Raw genomic sequence first — 15,633 nt, forward strand, 5'->3', positions numbered from 1 at the left:
TTCAATGATATTGATTAAATATTTATCGTTTATTTTTATTTATCATAATTACGGCAAGTTAAGGAAGAAAGAACGTTCACATAAAGTTGAAACGTCAATTGATGCATCCGAATTAAAAAAGACTTACGATTGTCTCGCTTTGATAATGGAAACGCAATTGCGAGAACTTTGTCTTAATTCCATGGAGGATTATATTGATTATCTCATGGACGTAGGTGTAAGTAAAGTAAAAGAACAAAAAAAAAAAAAAAAAAAAGAACAAAAAAGAAAATAGAAGAAAGAAAAAAATCATTTATTAAACAAATTATTCTGTAAAGAAAAGTTTTTATTTACTTTACCATTGTTCAGGGTAAAAATTGTGGATTCAATATGAAAGTAATCGTGAAGAAGAAAGCAATTTTCTTTGATCCGTCTTTCACAACATTCGTAGAAACTTTAACATCACTTTTACATTCGATTTACGAAGCTGTGACGGTCTATCCACGTATCGAAAATGAGAGATCTTCTGAGAATTCGACAAATATGTTGAAGGTGTTTTAATGATTTCTTTGATTATTATTATGCGAAGAATAGAACATTTTTTTTTTATATTATTATTTTAGCCACTAATATCATCGGATTTGTTGGAATATTATTCAAATAAGATTGTCGAATTAATAGAAGTACATAAAGTTGAGATAGAAAAACAATTAGATGATTTCATGATCTATACAAAATTGATCGAGGAAGTAGAAGAGGAGGATGTTGTGGAACCATTTTTACAAGCTGATCCACCTCGATCTTTCGAAGAATATTGTGATATCATTGAACATTATCATCAACTGAGTCATAATCTTCCAGTTATATTAGATCGTACTTATTTTGGAAAACTCTTCGAGGTTCGTAGGAAAGATCTCATAGATCATATAGTCTTTGAGGCTGATCGTTTAAAAGAACTTTTATTATCTAAAATGGTCGACGATTATCAGCGAAATATGCGTGAGTAAGTATTGAGAAATATTGGAGATCTGTAAAAGTTAAATTTATTTAATTATTTTATCTTACAATGATTTAATTCATAATACAATGTTTCATTAGTATAGGAGAACTTTATCAAAATATAGCAGATCAAGCGCTAAGTATACCACCAAATACGTCTGAACTCGTTAAACTCAAAGAATTCATAAATACTGCTGAAACTGAAACAATTTTTATCCTTGAAAGTCGTTTGAAAGATTTAAAAAAATATATTCTCTTTATATCAGATTATTGGACTTTAACACCAGTTGAACTCAAAACAAACAACTTTGCTTTTCAATGGTGGATCTCTTACAATTTCTTTATCGTCATCAATGAAATTGATTATTTTATTTAGAAAACTTTTCATTCGTTCTTTAGGTATCACAACATATCTTCTATTTTTGAACAACATCGAGATATCATTGCAAGCAAAACTGGCGAGTATCAAAAGATGTTGAAAGAAAAAATCGAGAAGTTTGAAAAGGATCTTGAAATTTATGCAAAATATTGCGACGAAATACAATATTGGGGCAATATCGATGAGATTTATCGTTACAGAAAAAAAGCTACCAGTTTGGAAAATAAAATAATTGCTGCGATGGAAACGATCGATAGATTTAATGAGGAAGAACAATTGTTTGGTTGGGAACTCACGCAATATCCGTTAAGAAAAAAGGTAAAAGCAAAAATTAAATTAAATTGAAACAAAATAAAATGAAAAATAAAGATACTGTATTGGTGAAACAATTTTGCTATTAACGTTGATCGATGTCTTTGAACCAGATTGCCGATCAATTATCACCGTACAAAAAACTTTTCGACATAGCTTGTGAAGCCTTTACGAATATCGATTTATGGATGAATTCGATGATTGGCTCGCATGATCCAGAAGAAATAGAAGCCGAAACTGGAACAGCGTATCGAACTGCATATAAGTTAGAAAAAATTTTTCAAGAACAGATACCTAAAAAGTTAGCAGAGACGATAGTTAACAGAATAGAAGAGTTCAAAGGGCATATGCCAGTGATAATGACGTTAGGAAATCCATTCATGAAAAGTCGTCACTGGGAACAGATTTCAGAGATCGTTGGATTTCCGATAAAAGTTGATAAATATATGACAATGGCTAAGGTATAAAGTTTCTATTACTCGTCAAAAATCTAATGATCTGAAGATCTTGAATCATTATCGTTAATATTATCATTATAGATATTAGATTATGGTTTAGCTGATTATGTTCCAAAATTCGAAGCAATTTCGGAAGCTGCAATGAAGGAAGGAAGTCTTGAGAAATCCTTGAACAAAATGTATACGGAATGGGAAGATATAGCGTTTGTAGTGAATCCTTATCGTGATACCGGTACTTACGTTATAGCTAGTGTTGATGAAATACAATTGTTACTGGATGATCATTTAACCAAAGCACAAACTATGAAAAATTCTCTTTACATTAAGCCTTTTGAACAAGAAACTCTGTAGGTTGATCGATTTTCACCCATTTCATTTATATTTAAATATTCTTTTCACTTTTGCCATTAGATTTTTTCTTCTTTCAGTGAATGGGAAGCAAAGTTACTATTGTTGCAAGATATTATAGATTATTGGTTAGCCGTTCAAGCTACTTGGATGTATCTTGAACCAATTTTTTCTTCGCCAGATATTCAGCAACAAATGCCAGAAGAAGGTCGACGATTTAGTGCCGTTGACAAGGTAAATAGTTTGATATTTTCATATATCTTATTTTAGCGAAGATATTAAATGTAATTTTGAAACAGATTTGGAGAGAAATTATGGCAGCAGTAGCTAATGATCCAAGAGTTATGTCTGTTATTCAAATCGAGAAAATGTTGGAACGTTTCAAAAAATGTGCGAATTTACTCGATCTCGTTCAGAAAGGTCTAGTAGCATATTTGGAAAAAAAGAGATTATATTTTGCAAGATTTTTCTTTTTATCCAACGACGAGTTATTAGAGATATTATCAGAAACGAAAGATCCTACTAGGTAAAGTGAGCGTTATAAAATATTTTACTCGTTAACGTGCTCGTCAAATTACATTGATTTTTCACAGAGTTCAACCACATTTGAAGAAATGTTTCGAAGGCATCGCAAAACTTAGTTTCACGGAGAAAATGGAAGCAACGATGATGGAGTCTTCGGAAGGAGAAATGGTTCTATTTGAAGACATAATTGACACTGTTGCTGCTCGAGGACAAGTAGAAAAGTGGCTTTTACAATTGGAGATTGTTATGAAGAAGAGCGTTAGGGCACAAGTAAATCAGAACTGTTTATTTAATCAATATTGCACAATCAAACAATTTGAATTTGATTGTGTTAGAACTATGTACGATTATTATGATTGTTCAGGTCATACGAGCAAAAGATGCGTTCGTGACAAAAGCTCGATGTCAATGGGCTTTAGATTGGCCTGGACAAACGATTTTATGTATCAGCAAACTTTATTGGACCGCTTACACGACAGATTCATTTTCTACTAGTCCTAATGGCCTTAAGGATTACATTCAAGTTTGTATAAACGAGCTTAATGACATCGTCAAGTTGGTACGCAGCAAGTTGTCAAAACAAAATCGAACGACCTTAGGTAATCTTTTAATTAATAAAATTCTATTACAAAAATTCTCCCTCGGTATTTTGAACATTATGATATTATATTCTTTGTAATTGCAGAAGCTTTAGTAACTTTAGACGTTCATGGAAAAGACGTTATAACAGAATTATTTGAACAAGGAGTATCTCATTCAACCGACTTTAAATGGCTTTCTCAGATGAGATATTATTGGACGGTTAATATACATTTATAGTCTTTAATTGTTACATTAAAAATATATCCTAATCATATTTATTTTTTCAACTACTAATCATACAGAAAGAAGACATGTATGTGATGATGATAAACTCAACTTTGAAATATGCCTATGAGTATTTAGGTAATACGTCGAGATTAGTGATAACACCATTAACAGATAGATGTTATAGAACACTTTTTGGTGCATTACATTTGAATCTTGGTGGTGCACCGGAAGGTCCTGCTGGTACTGGTAAGACAGAAACCACAAAGGACATGGCAAAAGCTGTTGCCAAACAATGCGTTGTCTTTAATTGTTCAGAAGGCTTGGATTATATAGCTTTAGGCAAATTTATGAAGGTGAAACATTTTTAATGTTCATTCTTATCTTAATACTATCGTCGTCTTTTTGACTATCTATCATTTTTTCAGGGTTTGGCTGCCACTGGAGCTTGGTCTTGTTTCGATGAGTTTAATCGAATTGATTTGGAAGTTCTGTCTGTCGTAGCTCAACAAATTTTAACGATTCAACGAGCAGTCAATGCAGGCAAAGAGATATTGATCTTCGAGGATACCGAATTGGTATTAGATCCAACTTGTGCTTGTTTCATTACAATGAATCCAGGCTATGCTGGACGAACCGAATTACCTGATAATTTGAAAGCTCTCTTTAGACCAGTTGCTATGATGGTTAGTTTAAAAAACAAATGTTAATTATAAGAATTGAATTTAAATAATTTTATTTAATGTTATATTAGGTACCGGACTATGCATTAATAGCAGAAAATACACTTTACTCTTATGGTTTCTACGAAGCTCGACCATTATCCGTTAAAATTGTCGTAGCTTACAGGCTCTGTTCCGAACAATTATCCAGTCAAAATCATTATGATTACGGCATGAGAGCCGTGAAATCTGTTTTGATAGCTGCAGGCAATTTAAAGTTGAAATATCCCGAAGAAAACGAGGATATTTTAATGCTGCGTAGTATCAAGGACGTAAATTTGCCGAAATTTCTTAATCAAGATATACCATTATTTAACGTATATATCGTATATATTCTTTATATTCCAGCTGCAATATAGTAATCATATTCAGTAATATTTTTCTTTTTCTTTAGGGTATTATGTCTGATCTATTCCCAAATGTGACTCTTCCTACGCCAGATTACACGTACCTGAATGAATGTACGGAAAAAGCTTGCTCGGAATCTAATATTCAATGTGTTCCTATTTTCCTCGAAAAAATACAACAGATTTATGAGATGATGATAGTTAGACATGGTTTCATGATCGTTGGTTTTCCTTTCGGTGGAAAAACTACAGCATATAGGATATTAGCTGATGCTCTTAGAATTTGTGAAGAAATGGTAATATCTTTAAATTCTATATCTTAATAATTATTGATTAATATATTTATTTTATATTAATGTATCTTCTTAGAATCTTCTAAATGAAAACAAAGTAGAAATAACCGTGATGAATCCTAAAGCGATAACTATGGGTCAATTGTATGGAGAATTTGATCCTGCCTCTCACGAATGGAAAGATGGAATTTTAGCAGTAAGCTATCGTACTTTTGCTGTTTCTACTAACACCAATCGCAAATGGTTGGTCTTTGACGGACCTATCGATGCTATCTGGATCGAAAGTATGAATACGGTTTTGGATGATAACAAGAAATTATGTCTTATGAGCGGTGAAGTGATACAATTAGCACCAAAGACCAATTTAGTTTTTGAACCGATGGACCTCGAAGCCGCTTCACCAGCTACTGTATCACGTTGTGGTAATGTCAATTTATTATCTTCGACTTAATAGTTTCTTTTTTTTTCTTTCTCTATAAATAATAGTCTTGTGTTGTACGTGATAAACTAGGTATGATTTATATGGAACCCTCTGCGTTAGGATGGAAGCCATTGTTATTATCATGGATCTCTATGACACCAGCAAAAATAGATCCTTGGTTAAAAAATTTTCTTTACGAATCATTGTTCATAAGATTTTGTAAACCACTTTTCCGTTTCTTACGTCGTGGTAATGTCAAGGTATATCATTTATTATTTCATTTTTATAATTCTTGAATTGAATAAATTTTTATTTAAAGGAATTGTGTCCAATGCCTGATTCGAATTATTTGCGATCGATAACGTATCTGATGGACTGTTTCATCGAGGAATATCACGATGAGAAGATAGCTAAAAATATCGACGAATATGATCTTCGAGCACAAGTTGAGGTAAAAAGATATTTAATAATTTGAGATATATATATATATATATATATATATATATATATATATATATATTGTATATATCTATTTAATAAAATCTACAATAACACAGGGATCTTTTTTCTTCTCTTGTATATGGGCAATGGGTGGCACTTTGGACGCAAGTTCGAGAGAACAATTCAGTATACTTTTTCGTGGTTTTATGGAAAGAGAATTTCCATTAGCTCTGATGGAAAAATATCAATTGGAAGAACCAGTACCACAACCTGAAAAACCATATATCTTTGTCATGCCTAAGTATAATCTTGTTTTTGATTATAGATTCATTAAAGAGGTAAAAATAATTTTATACGAAGATGAAATTAATACGTTCATTCAAGCTATGAATAAAAATTATTATGTCTACAGGGTAAAGGAAAATGGAAGTTATGGTCGGACGAATTAATTAATGTTCCCCCCATCCCTCGAGATATTCCAGTTAATCAAATAATCGTCCCGACCGTGGAAACAATACGTTATACTGCTCTCTTTCAGTTATTAGTTCAACATGAAAAACCTGTGCTTTTTGTTGGACCAACAGGAACAGGCAAATCCGTTTATATAACTGATTTCTTATTGAAAAAAAATAATTCAGCCGTTAATAAGCCATTGTTTATAAATTTCTCCGCTCAAACTACGGCCAATCAAACTCAAGAAATAATAATGAGCAAGCTTGATAGAAGGCGCAAAGGTGTTTTCGGTCCACCTGTTGGAAAACGATGGATTATTTTTGTCGATGATATATCGATGCCATTAAAAGAAACCTATGGTGCACAACCACCGATAGAATTGCTTCGTCAATGGCTTGATCATTGGCAATGGTTATAAACTTATTTTAATAACGTCATTATTTTAATAACATTATTATTTTAATAAGCATAACAATTTCTATAGAGTTTTTTTATCAAATTAATTTATTTTAAACGAATAGGTACGATTTAAAGGAAATGATACCGATCAAATTAATCGAAATTCAATTGATGTGTGCCATGGCACCGCCTATTAGCGGAGGAAAAGATATCACTCCACGATTCAAGAGACACTTCTTCGCTTTAACCATATCCGATTTTGAGGACGACGTTATGATAATGATATTCAGTAAAATCATATTATGGCATCTTGACACAAGGTCTGTCGATATCTTTTTTTTTTTTTTTTTTTTTTATTATGATCATTTACGAGAACATCATTTTGTTTTCATTTATTCAGAGGTTTCGGTAAAGAATTTGATCCATGCATCGATCAAATTGTTTTCGCGACTTTGGATGTCTTTAAGGAAAGTCTTAAGAATCTTTTACCAACACCAGCGAAATGTCATTATATATTCAATCTCCGAGACTTTTCCAGAGTGATACAGGTTTTATATTTCAATATTTCAATTGTAAAAATTATTGAAAAATTTTCTTTCAATCAATGTAAATGATACATAATATTTTTTAAACATAGGGAATACTCTTGTCTGTTCCCGAAGCAATGTCCACTTTGACAAGTATGAAAAGATTATGGGTTCATGAGATTTTACGTGTATTTGGTGATAGATTAGTCGATGAAATTGATATGAATTGGCTTATCGAACAATTGCATTTGACTCTGAAAAAACATATGGAGATATCCATGGAAGAATTGTTCAAAGATTTTCTTCGAGATAGCACAACTGGCAAGGTATTACATATAACACGTGATTATGATAAAAATATCTTATTATTTCATGGGAGATTTATTCGATTTATCGTTTTAGATTACCGATTACGAACTAAGAAAATTATTGTATTGTGATTTTATTGATACAAAAGTGGATGTTCGTTTGTATAAAGAAGTATTTGATTTAGAAAAATTACGAGAAATTGTTGAGACTTATTTGACGGAATACAATGCTATGTCAAAGAAACCGATGTACTTAGTTTTATTCCGGTAAAGGATCACTTTAATTATTTTAATTCAAAAAGAAATATACAAATACATTTGGAAATTTATATTTTGCATGTGTAATTCAGTTTTGCCATCGAACATTTGTCAAAAATCTCTCGTATCATCAAACAACCAAGAAGTCATGCTCTTTTGGTCGGCGTTGGTGGTTCTGGAAGACAATCGTTGACCAGATTGGCATCACACATTTGCGACTACGACGTTTTTCAAGTTGAGATAAGCAAGCAATATGGTATTAATGAATGGCACGAGGATATTAAAACGATCATGCGTAAGGCTACTGCCACAGAATTGCATTCGACATTTCTCTTCACTGACATTCAAATCAAAGAGGAGAGCTTTTTAGAAGACATTAGTAATATGTTGAATTCTGGAGAAGTATGTTATTATTTATTATCTGTTAAATATATTATTGATCTTAGATTTCTTATTATATTAAAATTGATCGCATAGGTGCCTAACATATTCAATAACGAAGAGAAAGTTGAAATTTGCGAGAAAATGCGACAAATCGATCGACAACGAGACCGATCCTTGCAAACAGATGGTAGTTTAGTTGCTCTCTTCAATCTTTTTGTTCAAATAGCACGCGATCAGCTTCACATAGTTGTAGCCATGTCACCGATCGGTGATGGTTTTAGAAATCGCATTAGAAAGTTTCCAGCATTGGTTAATTGTTGTACCATCGATTGGCTACAAGTATACTACAAATATATTTCTTTGATCGATTGATTTCATCTTCGAACATAATCTCATTATCCTTGTTATATTTTTCAAGGCATGGCCTGAGGATGCACTGATAGCTGTTGCAACGAGATTTTTATCTGAAATTGAATTGTCAGATCACGAGAGACAAGTAGGAATAGATATGTGTCGTTTCTTTCATGTATCCACGGAAAAATTAAGTGCAGAATTTTTGATACGTCTCAATAGATACAACTACGTAACACCAACGTCCTACCTCGAGATGATCAATACTTTCAAAGATCTTTTAAATAAAAAAAGACGGTAAATATATAGACGATTAATATTTAAATAAATATTAAATTTCTTCTCTAAACATTATACTATTTCATTTTTTATTTTGTTCAAAATTTTATATATCATCATAGAGAAACATTACTCGCCAAAGCTCGATATCAGGGTGGTTTAGGTCGATTAGATAGTACACAGCAACAGGTCGCGGATATGCAAGAAACTTTAAGAAAATTGCAACCACAGTTGATTACTGCTACTCAAGATGTTCAAAAAATGTTAATTGATATTGAAAAAGAGAATCAAGATGTAGCAGAATTTGAAAAAATAGTTAAACTCGACGAAGTTGCAGCTCAAGTAAGCAGATAAAGAATCATTGACTTAACGAATTCTCGTCATTGAAAATTATCTTTCGTAGACTGTCGCTGATGCAGCAGCTGCAATTAAAGCAGAATGCGATGCGAGCTTAGCAGAAGCAATGCCATTTCTGCGTAATGCTCAAGCAGCTCTTGATACTTTAACTTCAAAAGATATTGCAGTAGTCAAAGTTATGAAACGTCCACCGTATGCTGTGAAACTTATTGTCGAAAGCGTTTGCGTTCTTAGGGTATTCTCATAATGATCTAAAACCTTATTCATTTTATATGTATATGTTCGAATTGTTTCATAATTTTTATAGATGATCATCGTTTCAGGAAATAAAGCCAGATAGAGTACAAACGAAGGATGGTATAATTGATGATTACTGGAAGGCTTCTTTAAGAATGCTCAGTGATGCCAAATTTCTTGATTCCTTGTTGAACTTTGACAAGGACAATATACCAGAAAAAGTGATAGAGAATATCCGTAAGAATTATTTGACAAAATCTGATTTTGATCCCGAAAAGATCAAGAAAGTCTCGACGGCTTGCGAGGGACTTTGTCGATGGGTTATGGCGATGTCGGAATACGACAAAGTAGCGAAAGTGGTTGCTCCAAAAAAGGAGGCTTTGGCTGAAGCTGAAGCGACATATAAAGAAGCATTGGACGAGTTGAATTTAAAACGGAACCAATTACAAGAAGTTCAAGTATGTTGACTATTTTAAAATAAATTCATGTCTCTTGATTTTCTTCTTTCATATTATTTACATATTTTACGTATTTTTATTCTTCCTTCGTTGTCATTGTTGTTGTTGTTAGAATAAATTAATTTCTCTGGAAAAATTATTAAATCAAAGAAAGGAAGATTTTCAAGCGATGTCCGATCAGGTTACTGATTGTGAACTAAAGATAAAACGTGCAGAAGAACTTATTGGTGGATTAGGCGGAGAATACAATCGTTGGTTACTGAGCGCTCAAGAACTCGGAGATAGGTAGTTCCTTTTTCATTTTAATAAAAAGAAAGATAATGATCGTAATTAAATAAATGAATGTGAGAAAGAAAATTAATCTAGAGTTAATTGGACATGAATGTGAGAAAACATTGATGTTAAAGCTAAAACCATTCTAGATTTCGCTTTCTCTTTATTTATTTTTCTCTTGCATTTTATCTCAAGATTTTATCGTAACTATCATAAAAATTTCATCATCAATTAAGAGAGAAAGTTCGACCTATTTAAAACTCTTCTTGCCTTAATTAAATGTATTATAGATATTATCGGCTAACTGGAGACGTCATCATTGCCTCTGGAGTGATCGCTTATCTTGGTCCATTTACAATGCCGTTTCGTGTACATCAAGTTGCGGAATGGGTGGAGCTTTGTACAAATTTGGACGTGATATGCACAAAAGATTTTCAATTGCGTGACGTACTCGGTGATCCCGTTTTAATAAGAGATTGGAACATATTTGGATTACCAAGTGATCTATTTTCTATTGACAATGGTATTATCGTTACGTAAGTATGTTCATGATCTAAATATAATCAACAATAATTGAAAAAATAATTCTTATTATTATCATACATTTAAACATTTTATTCTATGTCATAGAAATGCAAGAAGATGGCCACTGATGATAGATCCTCAGAATCAAGCGAATAAGTGGATCAAAAATATGGAAAAGACTAATAATATCAGTATCATTCGATTGACACAAATGGATTACGTCAGAGTTTTAGAGAATGCTATTCAATTTGGCCAACCTGTGTTATTAGAGAATATTGAAGAAGAACTGGACGCTGTTCTCGAGCCAATCCTTTTAAGACAAACGTTCAAACAAAGTGGTGTTTTATGTATTAGATTAGGTGAAACTGTAATTGAGTATAATAATAATTTTAGGTAGGCATGCCGTAAGACAGCAATTGGAACAATATTAAAGAGAAATACTTGCATGTTCAATCTCTTTTCATAGATTTTACATAACGACCAAACTGAGAAATCCTCATTACTTACCAGAAGTAACTGTTAAAGTTACTTTGGTCAACTTTGTAATTACACCGGAAGGATTGGATGATCAATTGCTTGGCATAGTTGTTGCTAAAGAAAGGCCAGATTTGGAATCTGAAAAAAATGCACTGATTTTACAAAGCGCCACAAATAAAAGGTAATAGTCATTTAATTTTTTATTTTTTATTGCGTGAAAGTTTCTGGCACTCTTTTTTTTTTTTATGTATATTCAGATTGTTGAAGGAAACGGAGGATAAAATTTTAGAAGTATTATCCGTAGCCGAAGGTAATATTCTCGAGGATGAAGAGGCAATCGATATATTAACGTCTTCAAAAAATTTGAGCGACGATATTCATATAAAACAGGCGGCTACTGAGATCACTGAGAAGTCGATCGATGCGGCTCGACTTCAATATACGCCAATTGCAATTCACTCCACCGTATTGTTCTTCACTATAGGTATGACAAATATAGAATAATTTATTTGTTCTTTTATTTATGAAAATGTTTATTTACAGCTGTATTAGCAAACATAGATCCGATGTATCAATATTCATTAGTGTGGTTCGTCAATCTTTATACTATGGCGATTGAAAATACACATCCTGCGGAAAATTTGGAGCAACGTTTGAAAGATCTTATCGAATACTTCACTTATTCACTCTTTTTAAACATATGCAGATCACTATTCGAAAAGGATAAACTTTTGTTCTCTTTACTTCTTGTTATTAATTTGTTGAAACAACAAAAAAAGCTTTCCATGCCTCAATGGATTTTTCTCTTAACGGGTGGGGTTGGTCTTGATAATCCTTATGTTAATCCAACTACATGGCTACCTGTTAAACAGTGGGACGAATTATGCAGATTGGACGAAGTCATTGGATTTTCTGTGAGATTATTATTTAAATACTATTAAAAGATTAACAAAGAAAAAAAAAAAAAGGAAATAATGCTTATAAACATTTCCATTTTGAATCGTCCAGGGTATTAAAGAAAATTTCATTAAGAAAAGTAAAGAATGGAAGACAGTGTTCGATTCAAAAGAACCGCAGAACACGATATTTCCAGTTCCATACGATAAAATCAACATGTTTCAAAAGCTGTTGATATTGAGATGTATTAGACCGGATAAAATTGTACCAGCTGTTCAGAATTTCGTCGACGGTACTTTTTGTTTATCTTTGAGTCTTAATCAATTAGTAAATAAAACGAAAGTACATAGAAAATTATTTTTAGCTGAACTTGGTTCGCAGTTTGTAGAGGCACCGACGTTCGATTTAGTTTCTTCATATGCCGATTCTAATAATTGCGTTCCATTGATATTCGTATTAACTCCTGGAGCTGATCCAGCTCAAATATTGTTAAAATTTGCTGATGATCTAGGTTACGGAGCAAATCGACTATTTTATTTGTCCCTGGGACAAGGTAAAAATCTAACTATTTATAATCGAGCTTGTAAATTACACTCATCATTTTATTTCCTGTTTTCTCTATCGTGTATTATTATTCAGGTCAAGGACCAATCGCTGAGGAATTAATAGAAAACGGTGTAACGCATGGTCATTGGGTGGTTCTACAGAACTGTCATCTCGCAAAGAGTTGGATGCCAACTTTGGAAAAAATCTGCGAAGGTTTCATGTCTGAGGCAATTCATTCGGACTTTCGATTATGGCTCACTAGTTATCCAGCTGAACACTTTCCCATTTCGGTTCTTCAGAATGGCATTAAAATGACAAATGAGCCTCCCAAAGGCTTGAGAGCTAACATCATTCGATCGTACATGAATGATCCGATCAATAATCCTGACTTTTTTGAGTCCTGCAGTCAAAGTGATACTTTTAAAAAATTAATCTATTCTTTATGTTTCTTTCACGCTATCGTGCAAGAAAGACGAAATTTCGGCCCTATTGGCTGGAATATACCCTATGAATTTAATGAAACAGATTTGAGAGTTAGCATTCTCCAATTGCACATCTTTCTAAATGAATACGAGGATGTACAATTTGAAGCACTCAAATATCTTACTGGAGAATGTAATTATGGTGGTAGAGTTACCGATGAATGGGATCGTAGAACATTGAATACCATTTTAGAGAAATTCTATTGCAAGTGAGTAATTCAAAAATTATTGCTGATTGAAAAAATATCTATCTGAATCGTTTTTGTTCTGTTTCTTTTCTTTTCTTTTCTTTTCTTTTCTTTTCTTTTTTTTTAATTGATCAGGGAAGCACTCGGAGAAGATATCTATTACTTCGATACCAGTTCAAAAATTTATTACTGTCCTCCAGTCAGAGAATACGATGCTTACGTTGAATATACGAAAAATCTTCCATTAATTACCGCGCCAAGTGTTTTTGGAATGAACGAAAATGCGGATATTATTAAGGATCAGCAAGAAACGTCGTTGCTTTTCTCTTCTATTTTATTGACTCAGGTAAGATCGATCACGATATCGTTTATTTTAAAACGATCGTTCTATTTTTTATATAAAATTGAACTGTTTGTTTTTTGCTATCCAGGATCGTCTGGTAGGTATATTGTATGTGAATATGAATTATTAATTTTTCAATTAGCTAATAAATAATTTTAATCGTTCATTTGATATTTTAACACGCAGGATTTATGGCAAATAAGGGTACGTATTTTTTTCTTTTTTTTTTTTTTTTTTTTTTTTTTTTTTTTTTTTTTTTTTTTTTTTTTTTATAATTAAAACGACGTTTTGATCGATCGATTTTTTTGCGAGATAAAACTCACGAATAATAAGGCGCAAAAATAGATTAACGTTGCACGCAACTAAACGATAAATTTCTTCACTTCGCAGGAGACGGTTAAAACTGGAACTGGGGCGATGACGAGCGACGAGATAGTCTTCAACGTTTCTGCCGATATTTTGAGCAGACTTCCAGTGGATTATGATCTCCAAACTGCGAACGAGAAATATCCTACATCTTATAGTCAAAGCATGAATACCGTATTAGTCCAAGAAATGGGTCGTTTCAATAAATTATTAAACTGTATTCGAAGTAGCTTGATCAATATCCAAAAAGCCATAAAAGGTCTCTCTTTCTTTTTTAAAATCTATCGTAACAAATTATATATCCTCGTTTCGTATCATTGATCGATTTAAAATTTTAAATAAAATCTAAATCTTAATTCTTTCGAACAGGTTTCATCGTTATGTCTTTCGAGCTCGAAGATATTTATGGGACAATATTGACTGCTAAAATACCATCTTATTGGATGCAACACTCCTATCCTTCTTTGAAGCCTCTCGGTAGTTACATAAACGACTTTTTGCAACGTTTAAATTTTTTACAGGTAATTATTACGACAACGATCAATTTTATTGTATTACTACTACATTGATATTTCACAGAAATGGTACGACGAAGGTCCTCCTACGGCTTTCTGGCTATCAGGATTTTATTTTACCCAAGCATTTTTAACCGGTAGTAGACAGAACTACGCGAGAAAATATAGTATACCAATCGATCATTTGATTTATGATTTCATTATTCTCAAAGAAACTGTCTTTAATACACCGCCTGAGAATGGAATTTATATTTATGGATTATTTTTGGATGGTGCTAGATTCGACAGAAATGAAATGAAATTGAAAGAAAGCATACCCAAAGTCCTTTACGACGACATGCCTTTTGTAAATATACAACATTGAATTTTTTTTGATATTTAAATTAGGATAATAAAATTTATTTTCTTTCTCCCCCTTTTTTTTTTTTCTTTTTTTTTTTTATTTTCTTTTTTTTGTTTACGTTGCTTCTTACATCAGATTATGTATTAGATATGCTTTTAGTCGTTGCTTTTTATGGATTACATAATATGTCTAAGTGCATGTAATAATAAACGTTATTTGCAATTGAATAGAGGATGTGTCGTTCAACAGTATGTATTATCGTACGAGCGTAAAGCGAACTTCGTGTAACTCGTTTTAACGAAGCGTAATTTCTAAATACCTTCTTTTTTTTCTTTTTTCTTTTTTTAGTTGTGGTTGCTACCAACAAGAAAAGAAGATATCAAGGAAAAACGAACGTATACGTGTCCTCTTTATAAAACCAGCGAGCGTCGAGGAGTATTATCAACTACAGGACATTCGACAAATTTTGTTATAGCTATGTGGTTACCTACAACAATGCCACCGGAACATTGGATTATGCGAGGAGTTGCTATGCTTTGTCAATTATCAGAATAAAAATATCTTTTTATAGATTATATTAGGCGGGCTTTTTTAAATTTTTTTCTTTTTCATGAATAATATCGATATTTTTGTATT

At 32.2% G+C, this 15,633-nt stretch overlaps 1 protein-coding gene across 3 annotated transcripts; it reads left to right on the forward strand.

The window, feature by feature from the left end:
* The first annotated feature begins 4 nt into the window (after positions 1-4).
* On the forward strand, positions 5-15,572 carry LOC124957611 (dynein axonemal heavy chain 7-like). 3 transcript variants are annotated; one of them, XM_047514647.1, is made up of 47 exons: positions 5-217; positions 349-531; positions 603-982; positions 1,078-1,299; positions 1,378-1,675; positions 1,783-2,130; positions 2,209-2,474; positions 2,556-2,709; positions 2,775-3,001; positions 3,069-3,270; positions 3,365-3,599; positions 3,686-3,801; positions 3,885-4,163; positions 4,236-4,493; positions 4,562-4,846; positions 4,924-5,172; positions 5,246-5,591; positions 5,681-5,850; positions 5,910-6,041; positions 6,148-6,369; positions 6,444-6,895; positions 7,006-7,203; positions 7,284-7,431; positions 7,521-7,736; positions 7,813-7,985; positions 8,069-8,378; positions 8,454-8,699; positions 8,779-9,008; positions 9,113-9,332; positions 9,394-9,582; positions 9,671-10,042; positions 10,155-10,327; positions 10,606-10,851; positions 10,946-11,233; positions 11,307-11,498; positions 11,575-11,801; positions 11,861-12,231; positions 12,326-12,506; positions 12,579-12,767; positions 12,854-13,451; positions 13,566-13,776; positions 13,862-13,870; positions 13,960-13,977; positions 14,164-14,398; positions 14,509-14,660; positions 14,719-15,000; positions 15,346-15,572. In XM_047514647.1, exons 1-47 carry the CDS (start codon positions 5-7, stop codon positions 15,550-15,552), a joined length of 11,118 nt encoding a protein of 3,705 aa, XP_047370603.1. In that variant the 3' UTR covers positions 15,553-15,572. The 3 variants fall into 3 exon arrangements, with proteins under 3 accessions (XP_047370603.1, XP_047370605.1, XP_047370604.1); XM_047514649.1 differs by lacking the exon at positions 8,454-8,699; XM_047514648.1 differs by lacking the exons at positions 13,862-13,870; positions 13,960-13,977.
* Positions 15,573-15,633: the final 61 nt, after the last annotated feature.

Source organism: Vespa velutina, chromosome 2 (assembly GCF_912470025.1).
Source record: "Vespa velutina chromosome 2, iVesVel2.1, whole genome shotgun sequence".
In the NCBI taxonomy this organism is placed as follows: domain Eukaryota; kingdom Metazoa; phylum Arthropoda; class Insecta; order Hymenoptera; family Vespidae; genus Vespa; species Vespa velutina.

Coding starts and splice junctions, on each gene's coding strand:
- LOC124957611 (XM_047514647.1), top strand. CDS start 5: ATGATATTGATTAAATATTTATCGTTTATTTTTATTTATCATAATTAC. Junction 5,851..5,909: donor TACGTCGTGGTAATGTCAAG/GTATATCATTTA, acceptor TTTTATTTAAAG/GAATTGTGTCCAATGCCTGA. Junction 9,333..9,393: donor TCGACGAAGTTGCAGCTCAA/GTAAGCAGATAA, acceptor TATCTTTCGTAG/ACTGTCGCTGATGCAGCAGC.